This window comes from Leuresthes tenuis, unplaced genomic scaffold, assembly GCF_036924035.1.
Source record: "Leuresthes tenuis unplaced genomic scaffold, fLeuTen1.0.hap1 SCAF_7, whole genome shotgun sequence".
Lineage (NCBI taxonomy): Eukaryota > Metazoa > Chordata > Actinopteri > Atheriniformes > Atherinopsidae > Leuresthes > Leuresthes tenuis.
In genome coordinates, this window is record NW_027325361.1 from 2,177,395 (window position 1) to 2,198,464 (window position 21,070).

At 42.3% G+C, this 21,070-nt stretch overlaps 1 protein-coding gene across 2 annotated transcripts in view; it reads left to right on the forward strand.

The window, feature by feature from the left end:
• The first annotated feature begins 1,724 nt into the window (after positions 1–1,724).
• Positions 1,725–21,070, forward strand: part of cdc14ab (cell division cycle 14Ab) — a 34,157-nt gene continuing 14,811 nt past the window's right edge. For both annotated transcript variants that reach the window (XM_072388870.1, XM_072388871.1), the window contains exons 1-8: positions 1,725–2,125; positions 4,679–4,769; positions 5,882–5,957; positions 7,755–7,847; positions 10,393–10,472; positions 15,539–15,605; positions 18,581–18,643; positions 19,588–19,675. In XM_072388870.1, the coding sequence (XP_072244971.1) occupies positions 2,029–2,125; positions 4,679–4,769; positions 5,882–5,957; positions 7,755–7,847; positions 10,393–10,472; positions 15,539–15,605; positions 18,581–18,643; positions 19,588–19,675 (655 nt within the window). In that variant the 5' untranslated portion in view covers positions 1,725–2,028. The remainder of the gene's footprint in view (positions 2,126–4,678; positions 4,770–5,881; positions 5,958–7,754; positions 7,848–10,392; positions 10,473–15,538; positions 15,606–18,580; positions 18,644–19,587; positions 19,676–21,070) is intronic.

Consider the following 21,070-nt stretch of genomic DNA (forward strand, 5'->3'; position numbering starts at 1 on the left):
TGATGAGTTTTGGTCAGTTTTACATTCTAAGATACAAAGTCGACACTGAACTGATAAAAATCCCATTTTTAAAAATTTCTGGATGATTATGACTCTTAGATTTAAAACTGTGACTCTTTGAAATATTTGTAAACAAATTTAATGACAACATTTAGTTCTTTTTAAGGTAAAAATCCTGTTTTAACAACTCAAAATCAACTTTTATGTAAAAACAAGTAAAATTACTGATGTTGTAGTTTGTACTTACAAGGACTTTGACTTGGTGGAGTTGGTGCAATAATATAAAGATATAAATAAAATATATGTAGATATAAATACAGAATCTCAAAAAATAAGGAGCTGTAGTACAAGCTGAATGCTATAAATATTATAAATGTGCAGATATACAACAGGGTAAAGTGGTGCCAAATAAAGAGACTGAAGGTCTGAAGATAATAAGATCTATGATAATGTAGCTTGTCGGTCTGGAAGGGGAGAGAGTCGGTGTCAAAGGGGGCCCCGGGCCTTGTTGATGAGGCTAGTAGCGGATGGGAAGAAGATGTTCTTATGAAGCTTAAGATGGACCTCAGCCTCCTGCCAGTATCAGTGTCTCAGAGAGTTCCTCCTCGGTTTGAGAAAAGGTTTCAACGACCTTTCTGAAGACCCTGAGAAAAAGGTCTTTGTGACCAAAGCATCAATCTGTTCTGATAAATTATTAAGACCTTTTAATTCAAACATTTGTACCTAAAATCCTGCCTTTCAAACTCAGATCCACAGCAGAAGGATAAACTTCAGGTGAATAATCTGGAATAACAAATAACATTTGTAGTTTTTCAATTGAAAGACTTCATAACCCGAAGGTTTTATCATTTCACCGCACAGTTTATTGAGAATGCTGATAATTTTGTATTTTGAGTCCTCGCATTCTCAGATATAAAGTCAATATCATATTCATTAAGTGGGGAAAAAAATCCTTTTGAGTTCAAATTTGAATATTATCCATAACTTTGTCTTTTTGATCATGATTGTTAAAGTTGAAATAAACATATAGAGGCACTACTAACTTATTTACTGTGTAAGTAAAGATTTTACACCGTTTAACCTAAAAGTATAAATCCTGAGACTTTATACGGATTTAACATCGATATTGCAATTTCAAAAATACAAAATAACTAATAACTCTGTGGGTTTTACATCAGCTTTTTTAAAAGTTTAGTTGACTGTAAAAACAGTTCACAAATTAAAGATAAATATATAAAATAAGGGTATTTGTTACATTATAAGAGTGGAAGAAGTGAATATGAATCATATTTATCTAATGCTGCTGTACTGTGACATAAAGACTAAAATGTTGCATTTAATTTAGTATAATAGTTAAGTTAATAGTGCTTGAGCTGTGCAGCAATCTATTTAAAATAAACTGTAGAGAACGTAATTATTTTCTGTCTGTACACAAGTATTCTTGGAAGTTCATGATGATTTGTGTTTTTCCCTAAATTACTGTCAAAATAATTGCGTAAAAACGTGCATAAGACGCACGAGGCGATCTCAAAAGTAATTTGTTCGGTTAAATTTCGGTAAATGTAGTTTGTTTCGTGTGTTGTTCCCTGTGGTACTTGAAAGTCTCATTTGTTTAATGTTTCTCAGTGGACCGTGAAGGCAGCACTGCTTTGTTATTGGCTGCGAACGCGATGAGAGCGGCTCTCGTTGTCACGGTAACAAGTCTTAAAGAGGGATTTGCTCAATCAGTTTCAGTCTCGGAGCGTCGTCAAGCCTCCTCGGCGTAAACATGCTAACATGCTAACAGGGAAACCTTTACCGGTCAAAAACGGTAAACATAACACGCGAAACGACAGAAAAGACCCCAGAATGAGTGAGGGAACACCCAAGAGACCGATGGCGAACTGAGGAGAGAGTTTTTAACTTTTTTAACACTTTTATTGTGCGGATGCGTGCTAGCCTGCTAACGGCTAACCGAGCTGCTAGCAGTTTAAAAAGTTTCTGGAGCCAAGCGGCAGAGGTAGGTCAACGCAGGAATTAGACGGACATATGACGGTGGAGGGAGTGAAGCACTCCTCGGTCCTGTCTGCCCTGTTCAGGATGGCAGAGGACTGCGAACTGCTGGGAGCCGCGGAGTTTATCAAAGGTAACTTAATAAAGAAGTTTAATGACAGATCTGGAGGTTAATGAATACCAATGACGTCAAGTTGACAGGACTGTTGCTCAAAATGAATATAAAAAAAGATTTGAAGTCTTCACAAGATTAAACCACAACAATAACAGCAGAAGAAATGAGTAAATTAATCTTAGTTGTCTTCATTTATAGTGTCAGATCAGAGGGTTACTTACAGTATTAATGTGTCTGTTAGTCTTTAACCTCAGAGAGGAATTAGAGACGTTTTTATGGTTATTTTTCTTTGCAGAGTGACTAAAAGTGGTGGCTGAAGCTTAGTTATTTTAGTCTTAGTTATTCAAGCTGCTGCTTTGTCATGATGATATCAGGAGTTATTCACAGCCGGGTGAACAGTTTGAGGTTGTCTCAGTCATTTTATCACGTTTCTGGATGTCAGGATGCTCCTGAGAAACCGTTAATTAGACATTAATAAGGCTCATAAAGTGAGAGTTTCTGAAAGTTGAAGCATTATTGGGGGTAAAAAGAGTTGGTTTAGAAAAACTAATAACTGAAAACAGCTTGAATGAATGTGTTTAAGGATGTTTTTTTAACCCTAACCCTAATTTTATTGATTTTAAGGTTAGAAAATATTAATATAAAGATTTTATTCAGTGGTAAATGTTACATATTCAGTGTTTTACAGTAAAAATAACTCGTATAACTGATGTTAAAGGACTGCACACATACAGTTCAGTTTTCTGAAACTGCAGACCCTTTGATAATGAAGAGAAATATGTGAATATTATCAGCATTTTTAACAGTGTTCACTCCATTTGAAGCGGTTGGGATAAATATTAGCACCTCTGAGGGTAAAGATGGGTTACCAACTCTGGGTTGGAGAGTTTCAGCCTCACGTGGTGGAGTTCAGATGTCTCCTGGAGGTGTTTACGGGTGGAGGAAGAACCTTCTGAACGTTAGTGCAGATAAAAACAGTAAAAAATGAGCCTCCTCTGAAGGGTTTCTGGGCTCAGTTTTAGCGGCTGTGAGGGGCTCGGAGTAGAGCTACTGCTACTCTCCAAGACAGGAGCCAGCTGAGGGAGTTGGAACATCTGGACGCCATCCGGACGCCTCCCGGGGGAGATGTTTCGAACGTGTCCGGAGGACAGACCCAGAGCTCTCGGCCGGCTCGGGATGGTCTGGGAACGCCTTGGTGTCCCGAGGGAAGATGGATCCTGTTGCCTCGTGTTCGTGAAGCTTTCTACCTTAAAGTTAAATTCGTAATTCATTGATCAGTGTGGATTTTAGAGAAATGGGTCCAGTGTTTGGGGTTTGGAGGAACAAATAGCTTCACAGACAGTGATATTACACACATTCATGTGTTGGAGCAGCTTTTTATGCAAGTTAATTTGTTTCTTATCAGCAGCATCATTGATTTAAGTCTGGCTCTGTTCACATTTGATTAAAAAACCCACAAACATCTGGCTTTGATTTAATCTGCTTGTTTCACAAAGTGATTTTATGTTAAAAGGTTGGAAGCAGCAGCACATTTATTGTCTGAACCCTGGTAAAGTTTGCCTCCTTTGACAGGTTTGTTTTCTGGAGCTTCAGAACCAACACGGAGCGCTGAAACGGCCATAATCTGACACCAAGACCCACATTTAGGATGAAAATAACCTCCTCATTTACAGAAAGAAGCAGAAACAGAGAGATGGAAATAAAAAGAAAACCTGAGTTTAAATTACAATGATTATATTAAATGTTACAGAAAGAAATCAATCATTTGGAGGGAATAAATGGATCAATAATTAAGAAAGAAAGAAAGAAATTAATGATATTCCAGGTAAAATGAAATCTATTCGAATATCTTTGCTTTTTTATCAGCATTTCTTCTCATATAAACTTATTTATCGAGTCATTTTGGTTCGGGGCAGTTTCAGCCCTCCCTGCTCAGTCTGAAGTTATTCACAGTTTCAGATGTTTCTGATCCGGCAGTATGTATGTTTTTTACTCATTTCTGCTGTCCCTGCATGACTGTATTGATGCTTCACTGTTCTCTCGCAAAAACTGAAAAAACTGAACAGAACCGCTTGTAAACGTCTGATTTATCGTCACCGGATCAGAACACAGAAAGAGCCGGAATGTGCTTTCAGTGAACTCCCTCAGAAACCAAGTCGGTCCCATTCAGGAATGGACTTGTGTGTTATTTGCATGGATATCATGGTTTCTGCCTGTCGGCGCGTGATGTTTGCACCCCCATGCTGTATGTGCTGCTTTATTATTCATTGAATGATTAACGGCGTGTTGTATGTGCTGCGGTTGTATGTTTTTTACTCATTTCTGCTCTCCCTGCATGACTGTATTGATGCTTCACTGTTCTCTCTCATTCTTACTGATTTATCTTCTTTTAGCTGTCTTAACTCCATCTTTTTCCTTTCTTTTTTTGTATTTTTGATCACTGTGTGATAGTATATTGTTACTTTTAGGGTGCCTATTGTCTGGCTGGGGGACGACAGCAGCCTTTTTTAACCTTTTTACTGTTTCTGATGCAGTTAATGAACTAAATCTAAACCTTTCTCTGTCTCGCAGAGCGTCTGTACTTCGCCACGTTACGCAGCAAACCCAAAAGTACCGCCAACACGCACTACTTCTGCACCGATGACGAGTTCGTCTACGAAAAGTAAGTTTTTCAACCTGCCGCAATGCATTCTGGGTGCTCACCTGCAGCAGGAAACCAAAGCGTGTGTGTGTAGATGAGTAGGTTCAGGTTTTCAGGGCCTACTCGCTCATATTGATGCTCTCAGATCAACCAGAGGTTTGACCGATCCAGTGTTTTTTTTATTTGGGGTAAAATATAAACTAGTTATCTCAGAAAGTCGTGATCATCAGAAATGGGTCAAACAGCCGCTTCATTACAGCTTAATGTCCCTTCGTGTTGCTGCAGGTTTCGACTTGAAGGTGGTTGTTGTTACTGGAGGATAAAAACGCTACAGCTGCCAATGGGAAAGGATTTAATCCGCTTGTTTTTCGCAGGTTAAACACGTTTAAAAAGTATTTTTCCAAGGCTGAAACGTTTCCTCAAGTAACTCGATGACAGAAAATCCTCCAAATGAACAGCTTCGATGCCTCGTTTAACTCCCACCAACATGTTCTGCTCCACTGTGTTGTCTGATAACAATAAAACGGGAAATAAGAGGCTTTATTAGGATTTCAGCTGCATTAAAACACAGTTGATGAAAGCAGAGACGGGAGGAGAGACGCTAACAGATGTTAGCACAGCTGGATGTTAGCTGCAGAGCTAATAGCTGCTGTTCTGTGGTCCTGTTACCAGCATCAGGAGGAATGTTTTTGTTCATATCACCAAACTGATTCTGGCTAAAGCTGGTTCCTGAAGTACATTTTTCTTATCAAATGAATCGATGGATCTTTTAACGCGAATAAACATAAATGATTAATTTTCTTTGGCCCTGAACAAAAGGACGTTTCCATCGTGCGCTGCAGACATGAAGCGGACAAACGGAGGAGCGCAGTGAGACGTTTGCCCGGTTTTTTTTTGTGCAGGTGTTTCTTTTGGCTTCAGGTAACAAACGGAAGAATCAGCTGAAAGTTCAGAGGCCTTGCAGCAGGAGGAACGTCCGGTTTAGATCATTCCAGAACGGAGAAATCTGATAAGCTTTTGAAAGGGAGGATATTTCAGCAGACTTTCACTCTGCTGCTGCTCGCCATCCGTTTCCCTTTAAAGTGGCGGCAGCCCGGCGTGCTTTAAACCGAGCGTCCTCTGTGTCTCCGCAGCTTCTACGCAGACTTTGGACCGCTGAACCTGGCCATGTTGTACCGATACTGCTGCAAGCTCAACAAGAAGCTGAAGGTGAGTTTCTGCCGGCGACTCGCCCTCTGCAGGAATGTCCAGAATGCAACGGGGCAGATGCAGCGTGACACTGCTGCCTCTCATGCACACTTCCACACACACACCAGCAGGTTTGGCTGAAACTGTAACGCATTCGTCTTCTCTGTGTTGTGTTTGATGTGCGTCGTCATGGTGACTGCATTCCTCCTGTCGACTGTTGTCATTCGTCATGGCGACCTGCCGACCGGATGGTCTGGATCCACGTGTTCAGCGTCTCGCTGATGTTTGTCACAAGTTTCTGCTCCTTTTTGAGGCCTGATGTTTGCTCAGAAGCGACCATCATCGGCCCCCATTGAAGCAGGCCCGGTTCTGTCCAGTTTAGCTTCATTTATACACTTCAAACCAATTGATTAAACTCCAAATGAGTCAAATTCATGCAGAAGTTGGTTTTATGGGACTTCCAGTCAGAAAGTGGGCCTGAAAATAGCCGAGTTCTGAGTCAGAACTGACCCCGTCCGGCCAACCCGGTTTGACTTTGTGACAAGAAGAAAGAGAGAAGCTTTCACATTAAAGGTGTGCTGAGCTTCAGGATCCTTCCCAGAAAGAGTTCAGGCGGCCAACAGGGCTTTAAACCCAAAGAGAACCGGATATTTAAGGAAATGGTGAGAAGGCCCGGTTGTACGAGCAGCATTTATGGGTTTATTTACAGATAAAACTGCCTTTCTGAGGCTCTGGAAACGCTCCAAAACTCATGAAATCTCTTTCTGACTGATGTGGCAAAGAAAGCACCACAAATGCTGAGATTCAGAATCAAGAAGGTTTGCAGTTAAAAGGAATTTGAGTTTGCAGAGATTCACGGATAATATGAACAAAGTTTGTTTCACACGTGAAAACATCTGAACTCCAACCTAAACCCAACAGGAAGTCGGCTATTTTCAATTCTCTTGTCAGTTCTGGCCAAGCGTTTAGTCCTCTGGGATCTTTAATCAGATCAAATCATCATCTCCACATCATGGTGGCCATTTAAATAAAACTTAATCCCCCTTTCTGGTGGGCGTTCGGGTTATTTCACTCATGCATTGGTTCTTTACTCGTTCTAATGTTGTTTCCTGTTCTGTAAGATGACATAATTACAATTATTATGTAACCGAGAGCTTCAGAGCAAACAGAACTATTTAACTTTACTGGGTTTTATTTGTTCAAACAGGGAGCTCCTAGTTTATTACCAGCAGTTAGCTGGAATTAGCTCATTGCTACCACCAGCAGGGGCGATAACTCAGTTTCTTCTTTAAATATATCCGTGTGTCCACCTCAGTCATGGTGGGTTTTTTAAGGACATTTTAGGGCAGATTTGGCCCCTTTAATATGGGCCAAACGGCGCCGGTTCTGTTCAGTGTGAACAGGACTGGTCCCAAAATGTTCCCGTGAGGAGCTCCTAACAGAGAAAGTCCAGCCTGGTCTTTAAGCAGCTTGTTTTCGTGCTTCTGATCCGTTTCCGGGAGCGGATCGTGTACAGGAGCTCTGGGAATGATGGGGTCAGCAGCCAGGCTCTAATGAGAGCCGATGGTTTCACGGTCCTCTGTGAGAACCTGCAGCTGAATGTTATCTGGGACACAGCAGCTCTGATTTTAATTCAGACTGAAGCTGTTGGGTCTTAATTTGTCAGTTTATCTAGAAAAATATCTGTTTCAGGGTCAATTTCAACAGTTTTGTGTTGTCTTTCCTGTAAGAGATGCACAGAAAATGCAGAAAATCACCAAATCTGACAGATTGTAACTGAATAAAATGGCCTCTGACTGAGTGTGTCGCCCCCTGCAGTCGTTCACTCTGACCAGGAAGCGAATCGTTCACTACACCAGCTTCGACCAGAGGAAGAGATCCAACGCTGCCGTGCTGATCGGAGGCTACGCCGTGAGTACATCTTATTGATCAGTAGATTTACAAACTGAGGGACTCAGTCTGATGTTCTTAGAGCTTCAAATCGGATCAAGAAAACTCCCCAAAACCCTTTGAGTTCCCTCAGAAATCACAGAATTAAAGAGCCTCACTTTCCCAGGTGCAGTTTGGCTAAATGTAAAGAAATATAATCATAAAGAAGAAGTTGTGGCCTGTCACCAACTCACGAACTGACCTCACTGGGCTTGATGCCTCCCAAAGCATCATGGGAGCTGTAGTTTCAGAGCTTTGCTTTTCACATAAGTTCCATAAGTTGAATGTTTTAATATTTCCTGTTTGTATCCCAGAGCAACTCATATCAGCTTCTGCTACTAAAACAGCTGCAGAACATGCATAAACCCTTCAGTTTGGGCCTTAAATGCATTGGATGCAGCTGCGAAACAGCATAAATAGACACAAAACTTTGAACTTAGATGAAAGTTTGTGGGTTTAATCAACACCTGGAGAAGTTATTCAGCCATGGAACATATTTCAATGTTCGTTTTACAAGCTGCTTGGTTCACTCGTGACGTTTTCTGGCTTTTTAGATGTTTTTTTTAATCTGAAGTGGTTTTAAAACTGCTCCAGTTCGAGTGTGAAAAGGTCCCAGTCTGGGTTCAGGTGTGAGTTCTGCAGATAAACGCTTTAAAAACGTTTAATTTTCTGTTCTGCGGTTGCCTCACAGATGCTAATCTGACCGCAGCAGTCGGCTAGCAGAGGTTTCCGCAGCTTATTTCTGCCTCCTCTCTCAGCCTGACTGAAAACAAACATTTGAAGTGATGCTTTTGGAGAATGAACTGCTGTCCTCGGGTAAAGCTGCCCGACCTGTTGAGTTACTCACCTGCACTGGTTTGTGTGCTGAATATTTCATGTTGTTGAAACGGCTGAAACATTGTGTGGAAACAGGAGCTTCAGGCTCTGAATCAGACCCACTGACACACTGAGGACAACAAGTGGTTTTATTCTGAGTGGAGAGTTCAGCAGGTTATGTCTCATGCTGTCAGCTCAAATATCGGATCACCTGGAGGCTTTTTATCGTCCACACAGACGGCTGCAGGTCGCCTAAAGAAGAAAACCACCTGGTAAAGCTTCCTCTGAGGCCCTCAGTCAGATCCCAGCTGCCTTTTACCTGATTTTGATCTTAATGTGACCAAAACTAAAGAATCATCCACTTCAGGGAAAACATTGAACCAAAACTCAGCTTCAGACACGGTGAAGAGGTCCAGACTCAACAGTTTGATGTTTCCGGACTTATTTATCAGGATTTTATTGAGCTGGTTTCACTGTGGAAGTCTGCTCAGAGGTTACTGGAGTCCAGTTAAAGGAGCTGTGTTCAGTCTGGACCTGTTCTGTCCGTTGAACCTGTTCTGAAGCCCTCAGGGCGGCGCTCTGATGAGGAGACAAACTGTCTGCTGGGTGTCAGGTGCTGATCCAGGCTGTGGTGTTGAACTGGGAGAACTGGGAAGGCTCTGCAGCCGACCTGCACATTCAGGATAAATAAAGTTCACTGAATCTGAAACATTCGGTGATCATTTGGTTTTGGTTTTGGTGAGGAATCTGAGAGCTTGAAGCAGAAGTGAAGTCAGGGAATCTAATGTTACTCTGATTAAAGGAGATTTCCTCTAATAAAAGACATTTAGGTTTGAAACCTCCAGCGTCTGACTGACCTCCAGTGTTCAGTGGAAGCTGATGGATAAAGGATGGATGGATGATGGATGGATGGATGGATAAAGGATGGATAAAGGATGGATGATGGATGGATGGATGGATGGATAAAGGATGGATGATGGATGGATAAAGGATGGATGATGGATAAAGGATGGATGATGGATGGATAAAGGATGGATGATGGATAAAGGATGGATGGATAAAGGATGGATGGATGATGGATAAAGGATGGATGGATAATAGATGGATGATGGATGGATAATAGATGGATGATGGATGGATAGACAGATGGATGGATGATGGATGGATGGATGGATAATAGATGGATGGATGGATAATAGATGGATGATGGATGGATAGACAGATGGATGGATAATGGATGGATCCATAGATCCATACCATGCAGAAATGTTAAAACCAGGCTGATCTGTGTCCGTCTCACAGACTCTGACCTTAAACTCTGACCTTAAACTCTGACCTTAAACTCTGACCTTAAACTCTGACCTTAAACTTTGACCTTAAACTCTGACCTGAAACTCTGACCTTAAACTCTGACCTGAAACTCTGACCTGAAACTCTGACCTGAAACTCTGACCTTAAACTCCTTCAGCTTCCTGATTAGAAACCTTTCTGACATATTTCTCCCAAATACACTCATCATTTCCCACAGTTTGGCCACAGTGTCGGTGATAAAAGTGACATAATTTTAATAAAGAGCCTCTCTAAGATGTGACCGCAGGTGATTTTTATAACTGGCATCAGAGGTATGGTTCAGGAGCCCCACAGTTTGTTGCTGTTCCTCAGATGAGATGGAAACCAACTGTAAACCCTGTGATCTGTGTCTCCCTCTCAGGTGATCTACCTGAAGAAAACCCCAGAAGAAGCCTTCCGAGCTCTGATCTCTGGCTCCAACGCCTCCTACCTGCCTTTCAGGTCAGTGTGCAGCAGGACTGAGGGTGACTTTGTGATGAATCGGCTCATTTTGAACACTTTACAGGCTTTTTCTTCCTCCAGCCTGCCTTTATAAATCCTAATGATTTGCCAGGTTGAATATAATGAAATATTAAATGTTTAAACGGTTAAGTTTTAGTTCCTCTTGGTGTGAAAGTTCCACTTTTAACTGCTGTGTGATTGTGACTTCGGCAGAAGAAGTTAAACCCCAACAAATCAGGTGGATTAACCAGGTTACTGCAGTGATTGTGGAATAAGTTAAATCTAAACGCTGTGAAAACACTCGAGCCTCCAGGGATTTGTGTCCCTTTGGGCTCAGTTCACAGCTCTCCTTCTTTTAAAAGCTCAGCCCAAACCACTCCATCATTAACTGCTTTACTTTCCGGTGGAAGGAAGTTGGTGATAATGAAAAGCAGCGCTAACGGAGCCCAGGAGCGCTGCTCCTGGTGTTTGTCTTCAGCGTCGACAACATGTTGAGTGATGATCTCTGGTTTTGGTCTGGTCTAATTCCTGGAGAAAGACGTGTTGTTTTATGAAATAAGCTGCTTTTAGATGGTGTCATTTGTGTTTTTCAGCTGCAAGCAGGCGGAATAAAGTTGGTTTGAAGCTTCAGTTTGTTGTTTCATCACGAACACGCAAACTGAGACGAGCCGTGCATGTGTGCGTGCATGTGGCATAAAGGGCTTTTTGTTGTCACCAACACACTGAGCGGTTACATAACGGCAGAGTGCTGCTGATAGGAGGAGGACGACTTTGTTCTTCTGTCGGCCTCATGAGGAGCTCTGAGCTCTCTGCAGGCTGCTGAAGGATTAAACTGGACTTATAGGCCACGCCCACTGAGGGAGGGTCATCAGTGAGGCGTTCGCTGACCGTCAGACAACTGAGGCTCAACTGGCTGAAAATTATTATTTCTGAACATCTGAAGCAACATTTCTGAAGACTCTTATAACCTTTAAAGTGTCCTGATCAACAGTTCTGCAGCTTTCTGAAGCTCTTTCACAGTTTTTCTGCTTTTTCGCTCATCTTCAGTCCTTGTTCCTGAGCATTTTCAGAGGAATGTGTTTTTTCTTTGTTCAGCCACTTAACTCTGACCTTTGACCCATTCAGGCAGAAAAAAGGCTCCTAACTCAAGGGATGAACCAGTGTTGTGTCGACACAGAACAGACAACTTAGCAAAGAAGCCGTTTTAAACTGGATCTTTAGGCACTTTGTTACCAGCAGCCTGTCACAAAGACACATCATTTGTTCCCATTTCTTTAGCTGCATCTATGAAAAACAGCAAAGAAAACACAGTTTGACAGACAGAAAATAGGATTTCTGCAGCAACAAGGTGATTCCCAAAGAGCTATTAGCTGAAAACTTGGCATATCTCAGCATGGTGTGCAGTGTGTCCTTAAAACATTTGAGGAAACTGGACAAGTGGAGGACAAAAGAAGAAGTGTCAGGCCTAAAAAACTATCTCCAGCAGATGAACAGGATCTGAAAGTGATGTCCTTAAGAAAGAGGAAAAAATCCAGCTGTGACCTGACAGGACCTGAGAGATGCATCTGGACCTTCAGCTGATCCATCTACTGTTGGCCCAAGCCTCATCAGAAATGGTCTCCATGGAAGGGTGGCTGTCAAGAAGCCGTTCTTAAGGAAGGGAAACAGGGAGAAAAGGCTGAGCTGTGCCAAATGACACAAGAAGTGGACTGAAAATCAGTGGCAACAGGTCTTATGGAGGGATGAATCCTCCCCAGAGCCCGGACCTCAACATTATTGAAGCAGTGTGGGATCATCTGACAGAGAACGGAACAAAAGGCAGCCCACATCCAAAGAAGAGCTTTGGGATGTCCTTCAAGAAGCCTGGAGAACTATTCCTGAAGACTCCTTAAAGAAATGACAGAAAGCTTGTCTCAGAGGGTTCAGGCTGTGTTGGAGAATAAAGGAGCTCAGACCAGAGATTCACCTTAAAGCTGCTGAGAACTGATAAAAAACTCTGTTTCTGCCTCAGATTCTCTGTTTATATCCACGTTTTATCATGTTTCAGCACTTATTTCCAGTTCTCCTGGTATCATATGAAGAAATAGGGGCTGGATTAAGACTTTGTCTGTGTCAGACAGTCTCTGTGGGAAACTGTCTTTTGTTCAGTGCCTGTCAGACTGTTGGAGCATTTCCAGACTAATTAGTATTTACGTAATGGTGTTGCAGTGCCAGAACTCGCCGTCATGCAGGAAGAACTCTCGGAGAAGCTGTCAGTTGTTTGCTCACCTCTCTGAAGGTGTGGTGTGATCTCGCTGCTCTTATCTAAGATGGCCCTCGATCTCGGGCTGTTTACAGAAAACAAGCATCTTGTTTTGTTTGACGGTAACCTGGACATGACCTGTCCTTTCAGTCGGGACCATATTAAAGCATCCTTCCTCTCACCGAGCTGCGGAGGCATGCATGAGCTCAGCGAGAGCCTCTGACACCGCTTTGATAATGAAATAAACATCCACACTCCAAGGACCAGAATAGCCGAACAACCCTGCTGCTCCCGGTGGATTAACCTCAAACTGAGCAGGGCTGTGTCGCTTTGAGCTGAAGGATGTTGAGTCATGGCGGCCTGCTATAATCCCTCTGTGGGGACCTGCGGCTCAGGTTTTGATTTGGAGTTTGGGGTCAGATTTCTCCCGTTAACACCTCTGCAACCCTGGGTGCATGTGGTGCTTAAAAACCCTCCAGAGCTCCATAAAAATGTCCTTCTTGAGACTTTAAAATCATACTTTTATTGAAGAAAGGTCTCAAAACCTCTGAAGTCATAGTTTTCTCTTTTTATTTACTTTTTTACAGATAACTGCGTGAAACATTTGATGTTTTTTTTCTCGTCATTCAGCCAAATGTGTGTTCTTTCTGATGAGAATAGTGCATTAAATCTTCCTGGTTTATGGGGCTGAGGAAACGAAACTAAAGGAAGAAATCATGAAAAATTCCTGAGAGTTTCGTAGACGGTTGGTTCTCACATGGTGAGCAGAGAAGTCAGAGCTTTGGTTTGCAGGAATACTGATTTCATGACAATCGGTCAGTGTCTGCATCTTTAAATGCTAACGCTGCTAGCATGCTGCTAGCATGCTGCTAGCATGCTGTTAGCATGCTGCTACTGCTGCCGATAGACAACCCGCGGAGCTGCAGTTTCTGTTCCTGGAGGAAGGCTGAGGCCTCTTCACACATGAGCAGAAGGTCCAGACAGTTCACACGTTCACTTTCCAGCAGCAGTAACTCTGCCTGAGATGCATTTTCACTTCAGTCATACTTCATTCGTCAAAGTCAAGTTTATTTTTAGCACATTTCATGTACAGAAAAAGTCAAAGTGCTTCACATAACATAAAAGCGTTGCAGCAGGGAGCAGAAAAAGCATTAAAATATGTAAGAATAGAAAGAAATAACAGAATTAAAATGAATAAAAACAGGCAACAGTCTGGATAAGTTAACAGATATCCTGCAGATTTCATGCATAAACACATGAGAAAATAACTGTTTTTAACCTGGATTTAAAAATGTCTGCATTTGGTGACAGTTTCATCTCCTCTGGCAGTTTGTTCCACTTGTTTGCAGCATAGCAGCTAAATGCTGCTTCTCCAGGTTCAGTCTGGACTCTGGACTGGACCAGCTGACCCGAGTCCTTGGATCTCAGAGCTCTGCTGGGTTTATATTCTCTGAACACATCACAGATGTAAACCATCTTTTAAAGGCTTTTAAAATCTATTCTGTGACTGACTGGAAGCCAGAGTGAAGCCTTTAAAGCTGCTGTGATGCGTTCAGGTCTCTGAGTTCTGGTTAAAACTCCAGCAGCAGCGTTCTGGATGAGCTGCAGATGTTTGATGCTCTGTTTGTGGAGTCCAGTTAAAAGACCTCCTGGAGATGGATGCATGGAGGAGTTTCTCCTGGTCTTTCTGGGAGAGAAAACCTTTAATTCTGGTGTTTCTGAGTTGGTAAAAAGCTGCTTTGGTGACAGCTTTGATGTCAGATCTGAGTTTTATCAACACTCCAAGCTCAGGAACCTGGTCTGTGATTTTAAGGCTCGAGTTTTCAGATATTCACCAACGCTGACCCTCTTCTCTTTGCTGCCAAACAGAATGAATCGGTTTTGTCTTCATTTAATGGTAGAAAATTCTCTCTGATCCAGGAGTTTATTTCCTCCAGACACTGAGACAGTTGGTCTGCTGCAGTCTCCAGGTGACAGAGACACAAAAAGCTGTGCATCGTCTGCATAACTGTGATCATTAACCCTGAAGGGACGATATTTATTCCTGCAGCTTTAATTATTCTGATTAAGATCAGCTGTTGTTACAGAAAGATGAAATAAAACGCAAACCAGCTGACAAACATGCAGAAAGCTGAAGTTTAGCAGAGAGGAAGGAGTGGTGGAAACCTTCAGGTTTCAGCTTAACAACATCTTATGACTCTTTTCCACTCAGTTTTTAGGGTTTTCCGCTGCTGATTCCAGGAGGACCGAAACTGCCATAATCTGAAATTAATACAAGGATATACAGTATTTAAATGGACAAATTGTTAAGTTTATATGTTCATAAATGCTACAAAAATTAAAAAATATTCATGAATTGCAACATTAACAAAAACCTGAATTAATTTGGTTTAAATTGGAGCAAAACATGTAATAATTTCACATTCTGTTGAATTATTTTTGCATAAATCATCATTTATCATAAAATAAACCTATTTATTTATCCATTTCCATATTTTTGTGTTTATTTCAGACTTTCTTTCGGTGCTCGGGAGCGTTAATGTTCACACAATCTCACATTTAGTCCTTTTCTGGTTGGATGAACCGTTTCTTTCTCAGCATTTCCCTGGAACATGTCTGGAAAACCTCAGAGCTGCAGTTTGTGTATTTAAATGGCTTAAGTTGACAAAAAGATGTCTGGCAGGAGCTGTTGGCATCGCAGGACTCTAACTAATCTTCCCTTTGCCTCGGCCGCAGGTTTATTTGGTGACTGTAACGATGACAAACCTTTAAGCTCCATCAGGCTGTGCTGAAGGTATTTTAAATCTCTTTTCTGTGTGTTCAGGGACGCTTCCTTTGGGAATTGCACCTACAACCTCTCAGTGCTGGACTGTCTGCAGGGCATCAGGAAGGTGAGGCCATCTGCTGCTTAAACCTCAACGAGAAAAGTCTTTTTCTCAAAAATCAACATTGTTTTTTATTTTTAAATGAATTTTTTACTCCTGTTGAATCCAAGTGTCGGTTCGGTGTTCTTCTCGGCACATTTTTAAGCTCACTGGGCTGATTTAAGTGCACCTACAGACTCCCATTAAAGCTTTAAGATGCTCCACATGCTTTAATCTGAAAAGGTTGTCTGCATTTGGTAGAAAAGTTAAGTGTAGTTCACCCCTTTTGATGTGTAGAGAAACAGATTTCATCACAAAGAGTACTGGATTAGCGGTTCTTTAAGCCCCTGAAAGAGATTAAATCTGATTTTAATACATTTTAATTAATCATTTGTCCCAGTTTACACCAGAAGTCGTCTTTTGGTCCTTTTTGTGGAGACCTCGTCGTAGCAGTTGTTTCTGAAACCACAGAAGGAGCATTTTCAGTGAAACTTGACCTTTTTTGAACAGTAGAGTGATTTAGGATCGCTAAGATCTGTTTATTGTTTTATTTGATGAGGTTAAAGGGCTGTTTAGGCTGTCAGAAAAGGATAAAAATGTTCGGTTCATTGTGTGGTGAGTGTGTCCAGCATCCGTAGCCACGCCCCTTTTCTGATGATGTCACATGGGGGGAAGGGACTGATTTTTATTTCAGAAGAAACAGCATTCAGTCATTTTCCAGATTTCACAAAACAGGAAACAAAGTGGAGGTTTCAGCCCAGAATCATATCATCCACTTTGGAAGAGATGATATGAAAGGAAGATAAAGCAAACCGAACAGTTAGAGGAAAGCCAGTTTAAACAGTTTAGCAGTTAGCTGTAAGTTAGCAGTTTGCTGTAAGTTAGCAGTTAGCTGTAAGTTAGCAGTTTGCTGTAAGTTAGCAGTTTGCTGTAAGTTAGCAGTTTGCTGTAAGTTAGCAGTTTGCTGTAAGTTAGCAGTTTGCTGTAAGTTAGCAGTTTGCTGTAAGCTAGCTGCAGATGCTAGCAAACAATGCTTTCTCATCAACAGTAATGGACCAAGCCGGAGATGTGCACAGCGTAACTCGTAGTAATGCATGTGCACCGTTAATTACTGCGTTTAAACATTTTGGATATATTAACCTCATTAAACAGTTGTACCTGGAGACCTCCATCTTTATCAGAAACATGCCGATAATGTAACGTTAGCACAGCGAGAGTGAGGAGAGGACCGGTGTTGTGTTGGAAACACACCTTAAACACAGCTGCAGGTTGTCTGAGTTACAGAACGGAACCGTTCAGCTAGAAAGCTTCAGCTAACAAAGTAATGTGGGAACAATAATGTTCATCTTTCAGAAAGGAACAGCAGTAACTCCTTAGAAGTTGGTGTACGTCATCTTCATTAGCTTAGCTGTTAGCGTTAGCTGCTGCTAAAGCAGGAAATAAATCATAAATAAACCATGAGGAGTTATTTCTCAGATGCTTCCATTTCCCTGCTCTGAAGTTCAGGCTCTGAGAGCTGGAACTGATCCTCTTTGTGGCTCAGTTCCTTCAGTCCAGCGTTGAACTGGACCAAGTTGTTAAAACAGTGGGATGAAAAGTGTTTGCTGCACATTCACAGTCTTTAGCTAACTCTGCTGGAACATTAGCCTCAGATATAGTTTATCCACTGGGCTCTTATATCCTCTGAGGCTGCTGCTGGATGGAAGATGCATGCTCCTCAGTGCAGCTGACAGCAGAACATTTCCACCAGAAGCTGGCTTCATCCGTCCAGCAGGGTGGATGTGAGGGGGCGGGGCTTAGCAGAGGAGGCGGAGCCAACTTAAGGACTCAGAATGGCTCGTTAAAAGAGGAACTTTCAAACAAAGGGGAACTAAATAAATACCAGGGTTGTGTTTTTGGAGAGTTTTACACCTGCTGGTGACTTCAGACGCCCTGATATATGCTCCCAGGAGCAGGAAGAAGGAGTTTTTACATAATATGTCACCTTTAAGTATTCACCAGATACAGAGCAAGTCTGTGGTCAGTCATCATAGCGTCTTCAACCAATCCTGCGAGAGGTTTCAGAACGAGTTAAAAAAGCCAGAAAAATAAAAAGTCTAACTGTGTGTGACTCATGGTGAAGCAGACGGCGGTTTGGAGGCTGAGAGTCTTCAGTTGTCAGCAGATTACTGTTATATAACAGCTCAGCGTGCTGAGAGAAGCTGTTGTACAGAGCAGGGTGACGGCAGCCAATCAGAGGACAGCAGCTGTCTGATAATCTTGATCAGAGTCGATTTGAACAAGTCGTCACTGAGTGTTTCTACATGGAAGTTTTAATGAATACGTGTTAGAGCCCTGAAGTGGACCAGTGGCTGATTACTGATGCATGCGTCAGATAATCTGATCTGGTTAATAGTTTACACTTATTACACATTATTAAGTTACTGATGTGTGCCAAATGAACTTCTCAGGAGGTCGTTCTTCAGTCTAATAGCTAGTTTGACCTCTAACTGTCTCAGCTCACAGGACCCTGAACCTCGTTTTTTGTCCAAATTTGTGTTGTGTTACATCTAAAATGTGAGTTAATTTAATTTGGTGGCTGTAAACCTGCATTATTTCCCTTTTTGTGCCTTTTTAGTTGATATTTAAAGCTTTTTTTCTATATTTTTGTTAACTTGAGCAGATTGTATCAGCTGTTTTTTGTTTTTATTTAAATTCAGCATTGATTTAAAGGACATTTACAGACGGTCACATGCTAAATCGTCCCGTCGCTGGGTGAATTCAGCACTTTTTGCCTTCCAGTTCTCAATAAAACAGGCAGCCTGTCCACAGAGAAGCTGTTTCTTACTGCAGAGTCTGTGAAAGATGCCATTTCAGTCATGTTCTTACTGGCTGAGGTGGTGTCTCCACATGGAAACTCACAAATAAACACGTATTAGACACTCTTTAAACACTTTATCTGGAAAAAGTAAGTGTTAAAAACAGTTTTTATCTGTTGAATCTGTTTTCTTTGTGTTTTTCAGGCTCTGCAGCACGGCTTCTTCAACTTTGAGACGTTCGACGTGGACGAGTACGAACACTACGAGGTAAAACCCAGCACCGACCCGCCTCATAGGGCAGCAGCGTGTCGCCTTTGTGGAGCTGCAGAGTCGTAAATGATTTAGTGGGAAGAAAAACCTGTCAACGGGTCATTGGGTCGTCTCAGGCAGTCCGGGTGTTTGATCAGAAACTGAAAACAAACTCAGAAAGACAGAAAAGCAGAAACGGATCGAACTCAGCTGAGTTTTTATTGTTAAAATGTTCATTCAGCAGCAAGAAGAAGGGTTTGTGAAGCTGAGTGATGTCTCATAGTTAAAAATATAGACTGTGGCGCCCCCCTCAGGATGATGAGGGTATTTAACCAAGTCTAAAACAGCAGGAAGAACATCCAGAGCTGCAGATTCATCTGTTGAGGTTTAATGGCTCTAAACTTTTATCCATAATCAGGAGTCTTTAATTTGTTGTGTCCACATGACCCGAGTGTGACCTGCAGGAGCTCCTCCACATCTGTAATGATGCAGGAGCTCTTCCACATCTGTAATGATGCAGGAGCTCTTCCACATCTGTAATGATGCAGGAGCTCTTCCACATCTGTAATGATGCAGGAGCTCTTCCACATCTGTAATGATGCAGGAGCTCTTCCACATCTGTAACGATGCAGGAGCTCCTCCACATCTGTAACGATGCAGGAGCTCCTCCACATCTGTAACGATGCAGGAGCTCCTCCACATCTGTAACGATGCAGGAGCTCCTCCACATCTGTAACGATGCAGGACCTCTTCCACATCTGTAACGATGCAGGAGCTCTTCCACATCTGTAACGATGCAGGAGCTCTTCCACATCTGTAACGATGCAGGAGCTCTTCCACATCTGTAACGATGCAGGAGCTCTTCCACATCTGTAACGATGCAGGAGCTCTTCCACATCTGTAACGATGCAGGAGCTCTTCCACATCTGTGATGTTTAATCTTTGACTCTGTTTGTCGGCAGCGAGTGGAGAACGGTGACCTGAACTGGATCGTCCCGGGAAAGTTTCTGGCCTTCAGCGGACCTCATCCTAAAACTAAGATAGAGAACGGTGAGTGTTCATGTTCAGTCTGTCTCTGCCGTGAAAAAGTTAAATAACTAAACAAAAACTAAACTACACATTTTAATACTCTAAATTTCATTTGGACATCTTCCATATAAACACTTCCTGTTAGCTGCAGGAGCTAACGGCCAAACACTTCCTGTTAGCTGCGCGAGCTAACGGCCAAACACTTCCTGTTAGCTGCGCGAGCTAACGGCCAAACACTTCCTGTTAGCTGCGCGAGCTAACGGCCAAACACTTCCTGTTAGCTGCGCGAGCTAACGGCCAAACACTTCCTGTTAGCTGCGCGAGCTAACGGCCAAACACTTCCTGTTAGCTGCGCGAGCTAACGGCCAAACACTTCCTGTTAGCTGCGCGAGCTAACGGCCAAACACTTCCTGTTAGCTGCGCGAGCTAACGGCCAAACACTTCCTGTTAGCTGCGCGAGCTAACGGCCAAACACTTCCTGTTAGCTGCGCGAGCTAACGGCCAAACACTTCCTGTTAGCTGCGCGAGCTAACGGCCAAACACTTCCTGTTAGCTGCGCGAGCTAACGGCCAAACACTTCCTGTTAGCTGCGCGAGCTAACGGCCAAACACTTCCTGTTAGCTGCGCGAGCTAACGGTCAAACACTTCCTGTTAGCTGCAGGAGCCAACGGCCAAACACTTCCTGTTAGCTGCAGGAGCTAACGGCGTCTCTGATACAGCGTTTGATTTCATTCATGAGTTTACTGGAACATTTTGGATGTGAAGACATTCAGAATGATCCATCGGGAGGTTCTCATACAAATAAAACATGTCTTCTATCTCGTGGTATTGAGTATAAACTACAGCAGAACCAAGTGACCAGTTCCAGGACTAGTTTCTGATGCTAGCAGAGAACAGAAGGAAGCTGAGGCAGCTTGTGTTTATTGTGTTGGACAAATAGTCTTTAATTTCTGTTGAAATATCACCAGAACTACCCAAAAGGAAGCAGTGTGCAGCTTTGGGGTGTTTCCCCATTCAATTAAGGCTAAACTAAGAGCAGAAAACGCCACCTCAGAAAGCTGTTGGTGTGACGGGAATATTGACCCCGAATCTGGGTAATGATACCTATTGATCTACTCTTTTAATTGATAGCAAATCACACTGATAAATGCTTCCAAGAAGGTGTGAACAGCCCTAAACTTTTCTGCCAAGTACAGGTGAATTTCCCAAAGGAAGTGAACACAGATTTTAAAATAGATTTTAAAATACATTCGGCACAGCCTGATGGAGCTTATAGGTTCATTTGTGATTGGTTTGTCTCTCTTTTTCGAGTTTAAATCAGTATTTCATAAGTATTTCTTATCAGGTTGCTCGATTAATCGATAGAATAATTGATTACCTAAATAATAATGAGCGGAAAGCCGAGACTGAACACGC